The 15,718-nt window shown below is 37.6% G+C and overlaps 1 protein-coding gene across 1 annotated transcript; it reads right to left on the bottom strand.

Annotated features, from left to right (window-relative positions):
* Window positions 1-3,575: 3,575 nt before the first annotated feature.
* Window positions 3,576-13,777, bottom strand: RIBC2 (RIB43A domain with coiled-coils 2). Its single transcript, XM_005421073.2, has 7 exons — window positions 13,772-13,777; window positions 12,201-12,282; window positions 10,417-10,761; window positions 9,743-9,861; window positions 8,585-8,812; window positions 7,071-7,237; window positions 3,576-5,819 (listed from the first exon to the last, which is right to left on the bottom strand). The coding sequence occupies exons 1-7, from the start codon at window positions 13,775-13,777 to the stop codon at window positions 5,738-5,740; spliced, it is 1,029 nt and encodes a 342-aa protein (XP_005421130.1). The 3' UTR covers window positions 3,576-5,737.
* Between the last annotated feature and the right edge of the window lie 1,941 nt (window positions 13,778-15,718).

Below are 15,718 nucleotides of genomic sequence, written 5' to 3'. Positions count from 1 at the left end.
ATACCCATCTGGTGGCCTGAGATTCTTCCATCTCTATGCAACCTATATCTTGATTATAATCATGTAGGAAGAAACTCAAACTTTTATGTTCCATGTTTCAAAAAAGGTATCCAGACTAAGAGGATTAAGTCTCCCAAGTGTCCTTCTGCATTAAGGAAGCCTGTGCAGAATGTGCAATTTCTTGTCAAACAACTAGATAAATAACTAAACAGAAATGTGCAAGGAAAAGATTCTAACAGGTATGTGGCAAATCATGACCTCCTTGCAGAATACTAATGCATCAACACACATTGTAAAATACAGGATAAGAAGGGCAGACTTACTTCAGAGTGGAAGAGGCTTTATTGAAATTGTCATCTTCCGTTTTCCTGAGCTCAGTACATGCTGCTTCCCATGTTCTGGCAGAGTGGTCTCATAGCTGTACACACCTGAACTTTCAAATCATGGCTGCAGCTAAAAGTGTCCATAGTCCTGACCAGAACCTCAGTGACCTCTGCTTTATTTTGTTCATAAATTACCTGTAAAGAGGCTCAAAAGTGCAAAAATTGGAAGCATGAAAAATTACTTGCATAATTTACTCAAGATTTTTATACAGCCATGGTTTGGTGTTTCTGACTTTTCATTCACATTTTACCTAATTATTTTTCTACTTTTTTTGCTTTTCCATTCTGTTTCTTGATTAGATATCTCAAAACACAGATGATTCAATTAACCAGCATGAAATCTATTTTCCCTTGGCTAAGACAAAACTTGCCAGTAACCTTTGTATCAGTGAAATTCTATCCCATCACCTTAAAGAAAAACTATAGCTCTATTTCCTATGAGATGCTAATAATAGCTTACCAAACTAAAAATCAACAGGGAGAGATAAGGGATGAAATTTTGGTTGCACTCAGGGGTTGTGTTTATACAGGTTGTGTACCTTTTTATCATACAAAGGTACACATCCCACCAGAGCTCACTTCTTTATGCCATACATGACTCATGCTCTCACTTCTGGAAGAACTGTTACACATCCTACTAAGGTCTCAAAAATAGAAAAGCAAAGAGCCTGTAGACCATTCTTTAATGCAGTTCATCAAAGCAATAAGCTATTTCCCAGCTGGAGAACACCAGCTGGATAACACTTGGCTAGCCTCAGCAGAACATCTCATTCTTCAGTCCTTTAAGCTTACAGGGAAAAACATTTTCTTTGTAGAAATAAGCTTATGATCTCTGTTGGAATGAACTCTGGCCCTGGCCATCCTTCCAAAAAACTACTATTTTATCTTTTTTTTTTTTTTTTTAAGCCAGCAGGAGCTGAGCAGATGGTTTTAAAAACTGCATTTTAATTTCTGTCTATGTGCACACATCTATACTTACACATTACATGCTCACATATATTGTGGGAGGCTAAAAACATTGATCCACTGCAATTTCAGTTATCCTGAGTCTAGGCTTGGTACTTGGATCTCTGAGCTGGACTTAGATAACTACAGATAAAAGCAGACCTGCATCTCTCAAGAATTCACAACTCAAAATCATCATTGTTTCACACTGGTTGTTATTCCAGCAGAAGCATGAACCCAGGGAATGACCATTGATCCTTCTGCATGTGAAAAGACAAACAGGATTTTACAGTTAGAAGGTTTGCTTGAAATGGACTATTTTACCCATTTTGCTAATCAGCAAACCCCAATTATTATATGTCCTTTTAACTGAGTTGTCGCATATCCCATACTATGAAACTGTTGAGCAGTTGTACCATTTTTTCCTCTACCTTTTCACTAATTTCCCCAGTTATCCTGATTTGGCATTTTAACCAATTTTCAAGACATTGTGTTTAAACATCTCATCACTTAATTGCCAGTGACAGCATTAAACTAGCAACTAATATCTTAATATTACCAATTAAATATTTTGTTTTTTAAAATACTAACATCTTTATGTAGCTGGCTGTTTCTTTTTGTCAATTTTTCCTGAATATCTTCTATTTTTCAATCCTCCCTTCCTTCCTAGCACTTTCAAATAAGAAACCTAAATAAACTCTTAAATTTTATTGATGGATAAAGCTCACTGAAAATCTAATAAAGCTCAAAGGTAAATAATTTTCATTTTTATATGCTGTATCAAACACTCACAATATTTACAGTATTCTGTTTTTTAGTGTATTTCAACCGCCACTGCAATAGCAAATATTCTTATTAGAAAGGCCATAGTACACACTGGAGCACTGTTTTGTTCAAGTTGGTATGACAGTGATGCATCTGGATCCTCAATATTTCCACTCTCTTGTATTATTACAAAATGTCATAGTTAGATTAGACTTTGTTTTATTAAACTTATCCCCATTTTCTAAGGAGCTCAGTGTGAATATTTTTTGCTGTGTGAACAGCAATTGTGCAATTTCTACTATGACATCTAGAGGCTGCTGCTTATTTTCTGTGGTTTCTTGTATGGGCAAGATTTTTGTGGTTTCTTCTGTGAAGAATCAGGATTGCTAATGAGAAGCCACAGGAATTAGATTTCTCAGGGTGAGAGTTCAGTACAATTCTGCTAAGCAGCACTACATTTAGAGCATCAATAGCAAGAAACATTCCAAAGGGGAAATCAAACTGTGGCAAAGTTGGATGTAAAACTTAACAACATAGACCAAAAATAAAGTGTAAGGATCTCTAAAGTAAAGGAATAAAATTTATATTCCTTTCTGAATACCTCATAAGCAGGTGATCTTAAGAAGAATCCTGTAGGAGACAAAATTTCTTAAAGCAGCAGAAAAAAATAAGGTCATTACAAACAGTTGAAGAGATTTTTTTGTGTATTCACAAAAAATACACAAAAATACAGTGGTGGAGAGTAGGAATGATTCCAAACCAGAACAATGTATTGTGTGGAACTTACTGGTTGAGTTTCAAGCTGTTGTGTTGATTACAGACAGTCCAGGACAGCATAACACAATAGACAGTAACAGGCTGCACAGAATGAAAATTCCCTTTGAAACTTCCCCTTGGAAGGAAATTGCCAAGTCCCAGGAGCCCTGGGTAAAATGCTATTCAACATCCTAAAGAAGGAAGTTAATGTTGTGATCATATATTTTCCTGATCCTTTTAACCTACCTGTGCAGCAAAAGGATGATGGGGAGATAAAATGATGTTAGGTGAAGCTTGATAAAGGAAAACTCAAAAGTGACACATACCAAGAACCACCCTCCCCTTCCCCCCAATTTTAAGTATATATTTTGGGGGATCTGAACTAGTTGATACAACTAAACAAAAAAATATACTTGAGATATTTTGAGATACTACAGAGTTCTATGAAAATGCCTCTCAGTGGTAAACAATGGCCAAAACCCCCAGTGTTAGAATTCTATAGAAATACACATGTATTTGCATTATGGAAAATAAGAATTAACCAGAAAATATCATTATTACACAATCTTCTGACCCCCTCATCTCAAAAAGGTTCTATGGTCAATTTTTTTAAAGTACATAAGCCATTTTAAAAAGGACTGAGAAACCTGTGTGATAACTTCTACTGAGGAAAAACTGGAAAAACTTAGGATTCTTCAACCTACACAAAGGGAAAATTAAATGGTGATGTCACAGCAGTCTAAAACAACTTTAAAAATATGAGGAACAGCTATTTACCTTTTAAAAACATTTTCATAAAAAGATTAACAAGAAGCAAGTGATGCTCAAAGATGTTAGGTTCAAAAAACAGACAGAAGGTGAGTCTGCAGAAATACATTTTGGCTGGTACATTTATTTACCCGGGTTCAAAAAGCAAGGGGTTTTTATCACAGCTAATGATTGCAATAACAAGCACCTATTATAGCTCTGGAAGTCCTTGAGACAATTTGCCAGAAAGGAGTATTCCTCCATCCTGGAGAAGATGATGGCTTAGCTGGATATTTAGTCTGACAAATTTCTTAGTCCCTCTTTAGAGAAAGGAATGGAAGAAGGGGAACCATACCCAGAATTTCAAACTCATTTGCTCACACCAATTACAATAATTTCCAAGACTTAACTATGCATTTTGCATTAAATCACTATCAATGAGAGACAGAAAAAAATTACAACTCATTTACATATATAATTAGCTAGTTCATGTGTCAATGAACAAAAAAAAGATCCCAATCCAATTTCTACAATCATATCAAAAAATGCTACTCCTCTTTAATCAGTGTTTTGAATCAGCCAGCAAGATTTTATCAGTGTGATCCCACAGGGCACAATTTCAGCTGAGCAAACAGACCTCTTTGAACAGTCCCCTTTCAAGAAATGCTGCCTTCAAGCACCTTTAAAATCCTCCTACTAATATCTCAAGAACCATGCATTCTTCATTATCTTCACACAGATAAGAATAACTCATTTGAGTTTACCTCAGCCCCCAGTTTTTCTTAAGCATCTTTCCTCCTTTGCTTGGTGGAGGCATCTTCAACTCGTTTCACCACAAAGTTCATTACCAAACACTACCATTATTGCCGAGACAAAAAACAATCAGGGGACTCCAAGCCAGCATCACCAGGATGTTTTTACCTCAGATTTATGTCCCATATGCTGGCAAATTACAGTTTGAGATCTATCCTCATAAATGGGCTCTATCTTTATTTAAGGTTCGCAATATTAGAGGTATTGGATTTTTAGCTGAATCTCTTATCTGACTCATTTTTTCTCCTCCTATCTTTCAGCTTTTCTGACTCCTAGGGTTAGTCTTCCAACCCTTTTTGCAGTCCTTTCCATTTCAGCTCTTTCTCTTCTGGATTTAATTTCCTTGTTAGCTCCACCATCCATTTCCCTTATGCAGTTAGTTTCCAACAATGCTTCTCCATATTTTCCTCCCCTGTGTTGTGCTCACCCATTTTCAGATGCCAATGACTGGCTCTTTAATTGCTAAGTCAATACTGTCACCATAAAGACAGGAAGTGCACAGGTTCCATGAACTGCCCTGCACAAGCTGAGATTTTTCTCCTTGACTTTGTTTGGTGCACACCTGCTTTTTCACCCCTCTTCTGTCACACCTGTGAGTTGTCCCCACCCTCCTTCAGCAACACATTACCTGAAACCTCCTCCACTATTTCCAAAGCATCAGGGTGTATGTAGGAATACTTTCCCCCCTGCTTTTCCACACTAACTCTAACACACATTCTGTTTCAGTGCCATGCCTCAGTGCACTAATCACCTCCATGACTATTGGACTCTTTTCTCCTTATTCCCACTGTTCACAACATTTCTGACCAACTTGACCACTTCTTCCTTTTTTCTTGCCTTTCTGTCTGGCTGTTTTTTTTTACTTTAAGAAAATCCTAAACAAAAAACCCAAAATCAAACCACAAACAAACACAAACTTTTCTGCCTAGGTCATCTTCCTTCCCTCCCAGAGAAGTGCATCTCTTGTAGTCTATGGGGCAGCATTCCCCTCTGGCCAAGTTGCATAAAGCAGCACTGTAGTTAAAATTCAGATTTCTTTCCAGGAATTGATTCCTATAGGCATGAATAATGCAAATATTACAGCTAAGCCTGAGACACAAGAATAAAACAGCCTACTACTGAATCTACTAGTCCTATCAGAACAACAATAATGTTTAAAAATTATTACAATGTTTTCCTTTTCTTAGAACAGATCTATCTTTTAGTTTGAATGCAGTGTTTCAACAGGGCAGGGAACAGATAAAAACAATAAAACATGGGATTGCTCAACTGAAAATTTTAATGTGTCTACATACTTCTGTATAATTCTGGTTGATTTATCCAGATCATCACCGGGTGGTTGTGTTAAACTGTGCATAAAACTCCTCTGTTGGAATATTTGAATACTCTTCCTCTTTAAGATAAATGTTCCTAGAAATAAATAAAATTTTTAAAAGCCATTAGTAATTTTTTTTGCTATTATTCAGAAGTAGCCTGAGAAATCTAAAGAAGATATAATGCATTAACACACATAAATGTTCATAAATTATTAGAAATGGAATTTAATGTAACTAGAACTTGTTCTGCAAAATATATACCACATCTCAATATAGCAAACTTGGGTTTTTTCTTCCTGAAATACCCCTCCAGAAATCTCAAGAGTAAAAAAGCCTGAATTAACACAATTCCAAACTTTTGTTTTCATAATAAGAAAGCATCACGTATTGGAAATTGATTCGCAAAAGGTATATATGAACCTGAGACTGGCTCAGTTGGTCAGAGCATGGTGCTAATAATGCAAAGGTCAAGGGTTCATTCCCCATATGGGCCATTCATTTAAGAGCTGGACTTGATGATCATTCTAGGTCCCTTCCAACTCTGACTATTCTGTGCTTTTGTATTCATGCCCGAAAAAACAAAAAAAACAACAACAACAAAAAAAAAAAAAAAAAAAAAAAAAAAAAAAAAAAAAAAAAAAAAAAAAAAAACAAAAAACAAAAAAAAAAAAAAAAACCACACCAAAAAACAAACAAAAAAACCCCACCAAAAACCAAAACAAAAACACCTGAAAAAATAGAACACCAAATCATTATGTTTGTTTTTCTTTTTCTGCATGTATTATCTTTCTCCTTTCCCATAAGAGCAGACATAAGAACTGCCCTTCAAGACACATCCAGTGGGTTAGTTAAAGAATCGTTCCGTTCTGTCATACATATTTGAAATGCTGTTTATGTTGCTAGCTTAACCCTGAGCTATCAGAAACTGGCAGCTCTACCAGCAGTCCATCGTTTTTTGTTTCAGAAAACTAAGATAAATTAAAGAAACGTGTAATAGTTTTTCACCTCATAATATAATTTCCTGCATAGCTAATTATATTTATTCACTATTTTGCCATCTATATAAACAGTCTGTTGTCAGAGGAATGCTTTTAAGAATTCCAGATCCTAATTCATTCGTGTCAATCACTAACACTCAAAACCTACTCTCTGAAGACTGGTTAAACAATACTGGAAAACACACTTCAGGTGAATCATTGATTTTTTAAAAAGCATGAACCTGTAACAACTGTATCAAAAAAGTTACAAACGGAACAAATCAAAAGAGCTCTTTGAAAGCCAAGCCATTTGGTGAATAATGATGAAGAGCTTTTTTTTATTTGAACAATGCTGGTTTGGTACTTACTTTGCTTTTTGCTCCTGAGAGAGCCCTGCATTCACAGCATCCAAATCTCGGCGCTGCACCTGATCCTGCCGCTGCTGGTGCCGCTCCCAAAGCAGCTGGCTCCTTGCAGCCTGCAGACGCTGCCTGTCCCATTCTGCATCTCTTCGGCGTTCCTGCTCTCTTGCTCTCTACAGCAGTGAGAAAAAGGCTTCATTTTCTCTTTCCAAGATGGAACTGTGTATATAAAGTGTCATGGGTAAGTTCATCCAAACTAACTTGCTTGCCTTTATTGAACACTAGGGGTAGCATTTGAATGGGGAGAAGGGAGCAAGGATTTCTAAACCAGGCAGAAGCAAGATACAGCCAATGAAACAGCTATTCTTTTCTCTCTGTAAAAAACCAGAGCAGCAACACATTTTTTTTTAAATTATTGTTAGCAAGAGTTGAAACTTCTTGAAGCAAGAGGCACACAGACATCAGTACAGCTTATAATATGGCTAACCCAGTAAAATAGGGGAGCCATGAACACCACATGAGCAGAAACTTTTTTCCTCTGCTTCACTTCTTCTCTGACATTCCACTGAACAGAATCAAAAATCAGGCCTGCAAAAAACTTACTTTTCTTGGTTGTACTCATTTTCAGCCAGCCCAATGACTTGAATGGGTTCATTTCAGAGTAATAGGAGAGGCAGGAAAATAACAATTCTACCTTCAGCTTTAATAACAGTACAAGGTAAGATATAGTAAAGCCTACAGTATTGTAAGGACTAAAAGATAAAATCAAACACTATTCCTTAGCTACCATAAATGCAGCCTCTGCACAAGGGAGACAAGTCACTTCCTACTCCACAACATCTAGGCCTGGACACTCTTGACTTTATAGGAGCCTACACGTCTTCATTTTGACTGCCTGCTTCTGTACACCTCTAGAGCAGCAACTATTACCATTGAAATTCTATTTTACAGCATGGCTCACAGTTGTGTGGAATGGTAGAAATGAAACTCCATCACATTCTTACATTCATGAACTTTTAGGCCTCTGAAATACGCATGAGCAAGGTCACTGGACCTGCTCTATTTGTCTTTCTTGGGTACCCTTGAGCATGAGAATACTGCTTTGGCGTGCCCTGCTTTCACCTTCAGCTCCTGGATTTTCTTCCCCTATGGAGCAGCCCACTCCTTGCAGGCAGCTTGGGCACTCCCAGGTCACCATGAAGTCTGGGTCTCAGGCTGGGCAGGACTTTGCGGCTCAGCTGGACCATCATGGATCATGCCCTAAGATCCCTTTGGCTCTGGACTCCCCCAGTCCAACTCCAGGGCTCCAGCCTACCCCATGACATCTCCCAGGTGCTCCAGAGGTACATGTTCAGTTAGACTGATTAAAGTTTGGGTAAAATGCAGATCAATGGAAAACACAGTCTCATATTGGCATGTCCAGGGCAAACTATGGTATTTTTAGTCTACAAACACTGTCTAAACTATTATTAGAACCAAGAAAACAAAGAATGCATGAAAATGTATGTGAGATTAAATACCTGTTTCTCCAGAACTTGCTCCTTTTGGAATTCACGAATTGCCATCAGCTGCTCCTGGTTCATTCCCTTCCATCGATCCACCAGCACATTACGTTTACCCCCAGGACCGATTGCTTGGTCTGGGTTTTCAGAAAGGAAATCTCCTCGAAGGAGGCAGGTTATTTCATACATGTCATCTTTTATTTTTTGAGCCTTTTCCAATTCATTTTTGTGATCTAGTTCAGCAACCTAAATTCAATGGAAAGAGAGAAGTGATTTTTTTTCCAAGAAAAATATGAACTAAGGGATGAAAAAATGTTAACACATTTTGATTTTCAATTAACTTGGGCTGTCTATAAACAAAATAATTTCACAAATGCCTCCAAAAGGCTCAAGCAACATTAAAGACTTGCATGCTTATACAGCTAAACCAAAAGATACCATACTTAATGTAGGCAATTCTAATTTGGTTTATTTTGATGTGATAAATACGTTTAAAGCTAAGTCACAACAAGCACAGTTTAACCAAGCTAACAGGATCCATGTAGCCCTTTGAGTTGTGTGTAGAAGCTGAAAAGAAGAAAACCCTTTGCAGTAAGATGAAGAACTAGAGCATGACAAGTAATGGTACTAAGACAGGTTCCAAAGGAAGGTCAGTAAACAACCAAGAGACATTGTACACAAATACCCACGAAGCAGCCGAAGAGCCAAAACCAGTGGTTGTGGGGAATTAATGTAAACAATAAGGACAAAAAGCAACTGTTAGCAATGTTTCCACACAAGTGCAAAGGAAAGCAGACAGACACAATAAGAGTATGGGAGGTCTGATATAAACCCAGAAAGAAGCATGGGAGGCTTTTGCCATACCTCAGTTTACCAGCTCAAAGCCTCTGAATGACTGGGGAGCTGTTTCTGCCCACCAGTCAGCAAGCTCAGAACCAGGAGGGACAATTTTGGCAGAGGATAACTAGACAGAAGACATCTAAATCCTTGGATCGATTGTTCACTTTGCAAAGTGCATAAAATTTATCTTGTTCCAAGCTGAAACAGCCTCGGAAGTCAGGTGATAAGGAACTCCCATTGAAAACATCACTACTCATTCAGATTTTGTGCATCTTACTTTCCTTCTCTGTCTCCACATTTTCTAAAAAATAACAAACCAACTAAGTATTAATTTACCTGGATTTTATTGAAATTTTTAGTAGCTGTACAAACAGCGCGCCTGCTTTCCTCTTCCTTTCTTTGTTCTTCCATAATCCTTCGGTCAAGTTCAATCCTAAACTTGTCATAAAGATCATCTAAATTAGATTCAAATAAAACATAGTCAATATTCATGGACATGATGTGCCACATGAGTTAACCAGGGGAAGAGGCAGGGGGGAACTATAGATACAGTAGGCTTGGTAACTATTTCCAAATCCTCCCATCAAAGCTGTCCATCTTGGGATTTCAGGTGATTAATGAATCAGTTTAATATGTAACCTATCTTGTCTAAACACTTAGTGTTAAAATGAAAGAAGTATGTTAAGTACTGCAGAAAATAATGTTTCATGATAAGCTGGGAAAGAAAAATCAGTATTATTTTTTCTGCTCTAGGACAGTAGGGATTGGACAGTTTGGCCTGATGAAGTAAGCATACCAACTGGAGGCATAAACCAGAAATGAAACCTGGGTGATATTACAATCACATGTTATGAAACAGAAACTTCCTAAGAGAAACAGTGAATACATTAAAGCTTATAAAGTAAGAATTGGTCCTGTATTTCTAAGTTAAATATGCAATACCATATTTTCATCAGATACACCACAGCTTCAGAAAAAGAAGATTAAAACTACATTATCTTTTTTGTTACCTGCCAATTTTTGGTCAGCTAATGCATTTTTTAAATCCTTCTGTTGCTGAAGAGACCACTCCCTTATTTGCTCCTTTTGAAACCTCATCCTCTGATCATGGTTTAAGTCTTCACCCATAAACTTCTGCATGCCAGAGATAGTACACCGAGGATCATCATCTGAAACTCGAGCTGGTCTGTCTTTCTTTAGGGCTTGTGGATCATTCAGGTCAAATTCACGTCTTGTTTCCGGCTTCTGAAAATTCTTATGAAATTCAGTTAGAGCCTTATTGATGTCTTTGATTTCATTTTTCTGGCGTTCTTCTAGCAGACACATGAGCTTGTCATTTTTCTTCATGTGATGAGCTAGACAAAAATGAACACAATGAAACCACAACATTTAGAGGTGCATGAGTCATTGGAGTGCACACATAAGGTGAAAATAAAATTTTTAAGATGAACACACAGAATATAAGTTTTCAAACTGTTATGCCTTAGGAGAATATTTGATCCATAAGCACCAGCCCAGTACTCTAATGTTAGTAATATTAACTTATTAAATATTTTCAGCTTTTTAAGTATAAATTATTTTATTAATGTTACAATGAAATATGTGCATGTGAAACAAATACAATAGTAAGTACCAGAACTATGAGGTTTCATCTGGTGAAAAACTTGCTACATAAGAAATGTACAGTAAACCAGTTGTTCCCATTTACTCTTAGTTTACAGCTACAGCTGAAATACATTGTTGCTTGCCAGGAAGCAAGCCAAAATTGGGCTGCAACTGAAAGGAATACAGGTAGCTCTTCCATAGTTCCAATTATTTTTCTAATCATAGCACTAAAATCATTGTCTGGCATTAAGTTTTGAACAGCTTAAGAGTTCCTGCCCATTTAATTGGAAGTAAATAAATTCCAGCACTTTTAAGAAAAAACATACAACAAAATTCCCACCCAACTAGCCGTATTAATTATTTAAAATAATTTGCTAGAAAAGATAATTTACTCTTTAGCCAGACTCCACATTGCTGCTGGTAGTTTCCCAGGAGTCAGACACTGATAGGTGTATTTTCCAGCCAGGAAAATCACAAGCAGCTGCAGTAGAAGCACAGCATAGAAGTAGCAGCTCCATTTTAGCTCCTCTTGAGGCACAAAGAGAGCTCAGGCTGTGGGACCCTTTCATCTGATAGCCCAGAAAGCACCCCAGGCATGGAAGACCACAAAGAGTTTGAGGTCAGGGCACAGCACGAAATATTTGTGTGGCTGCAAGTTCTGATTCAGCAATGGCTCCTCTTATCACCTTACTGCACATGACTCATGCTTCCAGCAATAACAACCTAGAGAAGATTCCACAGAATCCATATATTCTATGGAAGAATGGCTAGACAAAAGATGAGCTCACCCTACAAAAAGCAACTAAACCAGATTAGCCACTACTATACTGAAAAGGTATACTTACCACTTACAGTGGTAAGTAATTATTTTATTCTTTTTTAATCCTTTTACATATTCAGGTTTTTAAATGATGCTATTCCTCAATACCTTTTAAAAGAAAACACTGAAAATTCTGGCCTATCAGGCAACGTATCCCAGTTTAATCATGTCAATAGAAATCTTAAGATAACAAGAAGAACACATACTGTGCCAATGTAGATGTATGAACATAAATAGATATAAATTGGATGACTGAATTTAGAGAATATATGATAAAAGAAAGATAAAAGACAGCAAGATAAAAGAAAGCAAGAAACTGGTTAAAACATTTAACTATTCACAGAAATATCACAGTATCTAGGAGTATACCGAATCTCTCATGTTCTGCTTTTTCAGCTGCTTCTTGAATTTTCCTCTCCTTGACCTGTGCATCCAATGCATCTTTATCAATCTATTAGAATAAAAAAAAAAAAGCAGCTCATTAGGAGAACAATTAAAACATTGTCAAGCTGCATTGACTCACAGTTGTACAAGATAGATATAACCCCACTAGCAACAGAATTTATACACATTTCTAATGTAGGTAAAACAAAATCCAGAAACAGAAATATTCTTGTTTGTTTGCATTGTTTTAATAATGATAGATATGTTCTTGCACCTGATCAGATGAAAACACCACATTTACATGATACATAGAGCTATAAATATTTTCAGCTGCATTACATGGAATATGTTTCCCCCATTACAGCTGGCAATTTTATTTTATTGTTCTGCTTTCATTTATGAAGCAGGTAAGTATTTTAACAGTAAACATGACAGGAAGTTGTAATAGTTCATATTTGAAAAAAATACAAAGGGTTCACTATAAAAAAAGGAATAGAGATGTTTCCTGTCTTATCAGAGAGATCCCCATGGTTGCCAAAATGCACTAAAGGATACAGGATCTGTGATGAGCTGCCAGATATGGAACAGACCATCCACATCCATGGCAAGTGGGACCTGAGCAAAGGATAATATAGGCCATATCATCAAATGGGAGCAGACACCTCCATTTTGGGTAAAAGAATGTGGCCCCACATTTGTTAGCAGATTGTGGCAAATTAATAGGCAGAAACATGGATTTTACTTCTTTTCTTTTTTTTACTGACAAGTCACTTAATGTCCTTAAACTTTTGTCAAAAATTCAATGACAAATCTTCAAGAATCTGGTAAACAATTTTAATAATCTTTGTCTAAAACCTATTCAGATGAAAACAGAAACGGATCACGGCTGAAAATACACATGGTTATTGCTGTAAAGGACAACTGACAACAGCCATCAGCAAAGAGATAAGTTTGTAAGCAAGGCTGAAACCATCAAGAATTCTATCCTCCAAAAACAATGGTGTTGTGGACACTAAATACCAACTCTTTCAGAGGTCTCATTGGGAAAGCCAAGCTGACAATATAACTACAGGAAATACTGCTAAGAGAAATTCAATACAAGTTCTTAGTATGGCAATAATAGAGGTAGGTCAGTGTATCGACTTGTGTTACACTGTTGGCTCTGACCTCTTCCAAACACTTTCACTCGACAGAAAAACATCCCTAAAACTGACATTCCCAGTCACATAACACTACAGGTTTCACTTTTAAGCATTTAAATAAGAAATCTATGAACAGTTTGAGGCAGCTAATTTGTAAACTAGTTCTATTTAGGTGTAAAGTTTACATGTAAATTGAAAGTAATTTTTCATTTGGATTACTCATCTGAACTCTTTAGAAAAATCAGTGATCTACTGAGGATAGATTCTTCAATCTGTAAGTGAAGAAGGCATTATCTTATGCTTACATTACTCAGATGACAAAACAGATACAGAAGTCAAATTAATAATAAACCTAGTAATAATCAAGGAAAAAATATAAAATCTAGGTTCCCATTCTGCTTTCCAGTATATTACCTCCATGTTTTTAAAATATGCAAACCCTGCTTTAGGATTTCTGGTTTCTAAGTCAAATATTGTCTTGATTTTTAAATTTTCTCAATGACTGCCACTCAGGTAAACTGGTCAGAGAACTGAAGCAAAGAATCTTAAAACCACACAGAAATACTGATATAGAATAGCTCTGTATGGATTTCCTGGCTCTTTATGGTTCAGACCTGGCCTAACTCCAAACCGTAAGAACCAGATTCTGTCAGCATCACTGTTCAGGTACACTGAATGATGTTAAATCAAAATAAGCTGTTAATCAAAATTCTCCAGACAAACTCTCCTTTATTTTAGATGTTTGTCTAATGTAAACAGATCTACCAAAACCTGTCTGAGTCAGTTCTAGAAAACAAGTCAATTCTACAAAAGTATTTGGGTAAAACCTTTGGATGGTGTACTCCAGTACAGCTCAATAAAACACACTAGGATATGTAAGTTGTCTGCTATTTCATTAACTGAGAATTTATGGTTTGCTGTTCATTCTTAAGGCTCTAGAAAAGCCACTTTATAGAGAAAGTATGTGTTTCTGATTAAGAAATTTCAAGTATCTTAACCCATATCACAACTGCTAAAAAATGTTATTAGCTCCTTCCACTGAAGCATATTGTTGGGTACTTAATTATATTGTTGGTGTGTGTGGGGATGCTGTACCAGGTGGACACACCTGTGATGTTCAGTAAGTGAGAACTGCTAATTGCTCTGCAGATACCATGACTCTTGCATAAGAGTGAAAAGAATAAATTCAAGGCCCGGTCAGAGATAAGGTGAAGATGTTTTTCCACTGACTTGAGACATGTTTCTGTACCTAAAAGAAGAGGATCCAACTGACATCTGTTGCAATTTTGCCAGTTCAATGAAATCACCTCACAGCACTCTTCCCTCCATGCATGCTCACAACATCTTAATGTGGGCCTTTGGACGTATCACAGGGAGATTTAAAATACTATTGCATCCAAAGTCAAATAGATATAGAGCACATTATTTCCTGACATTCGGGATGCAAACTGCAGAGGTAAACTCTGGAGAAAATCCACTAGCCTGAAGCATTCACATTTACACATCCACACCAAGAAAAATCAGACACAACAATTAATTACATTTATATAAACAAGGATGGATCTGTCCTATTCATCTGATACAAAATGTGGACTAATTGCAGGACACTTACTGCAGGAAATCTCCCACAGCATCAATTCTAGCAAGGTCCAGGCAGAAAAGGGCAGTATCACAGAGTAGAGAGGTAAAAAATACCTCTTTTTCTACTTGTTTCAGCCACATTACATGAACTGACTGGAAGCTCTTGGCTTCCATTAAAGTACTACTACACAGAGATACAACACAGGGCTTGATCCCTCTGTGCTGTTAGGAGGCAATGACACTTTGCCCTTGAATCCAGAGCAGTGAGGCACGGGTACACACGAGAAGCAATGGCCATAAAGTAAAACACGGGAAGTTTTGCCTTAACAGGAGGTAGTACCTCTTTCCATCGACGGTGGCAGAGCACTGAACAGCTGCCCAGGGAGCTCAAGGAGTCCTTCCCCCTGAAGATATTCCAAATCCACCTGGGCACGTTCCTGTGTCACCCGCTCTGGGTGACCCTGACATGGCAGGGGGGTTGGAGTGGATGATCTTCAGAGGTCCCTTCCAACCCTAAATATTCTATGATTTCTTTCACCAGTAACTTTAAAAGCGACTCTGAAAGTTGCATCTGGGCCCTCCCTTCCAGCTTGCTCCCCCTCACACACACACACCTGAGGAGGGATCACTGGGGTGCCGCTCCTGGCCCGCTCAGACCGGCTCAGCCGCCCCTTCCCTCCCTGCACTCCCTCCCCGCCTTACGCCGTTCTCTTCAGAACCCCTGGGAACACCGGGGGGACACGGCGCCCTCCCTCCCGTCCTGCCCGCCCTCACCCCTAT

Source organism: Geospiza fortis, unplaced genomic scaffold (genome assembly GCF_000277835.1).
Source record: "Geospiza fortis unplaced genomic scaffold, GeoFor_1.0 scaffold10, whole genome shotgun sequence".
In the NCBI taxonomy this organism is placed as follows: Eukaryota; Metazoa; Chordata; class Aves; order Passeriformes; family Thraupidae; genus Geospiza; species Geospiza fortis.
This window is presented reverse-complemented; position numbering and strand designations above follow the sequence as displayed.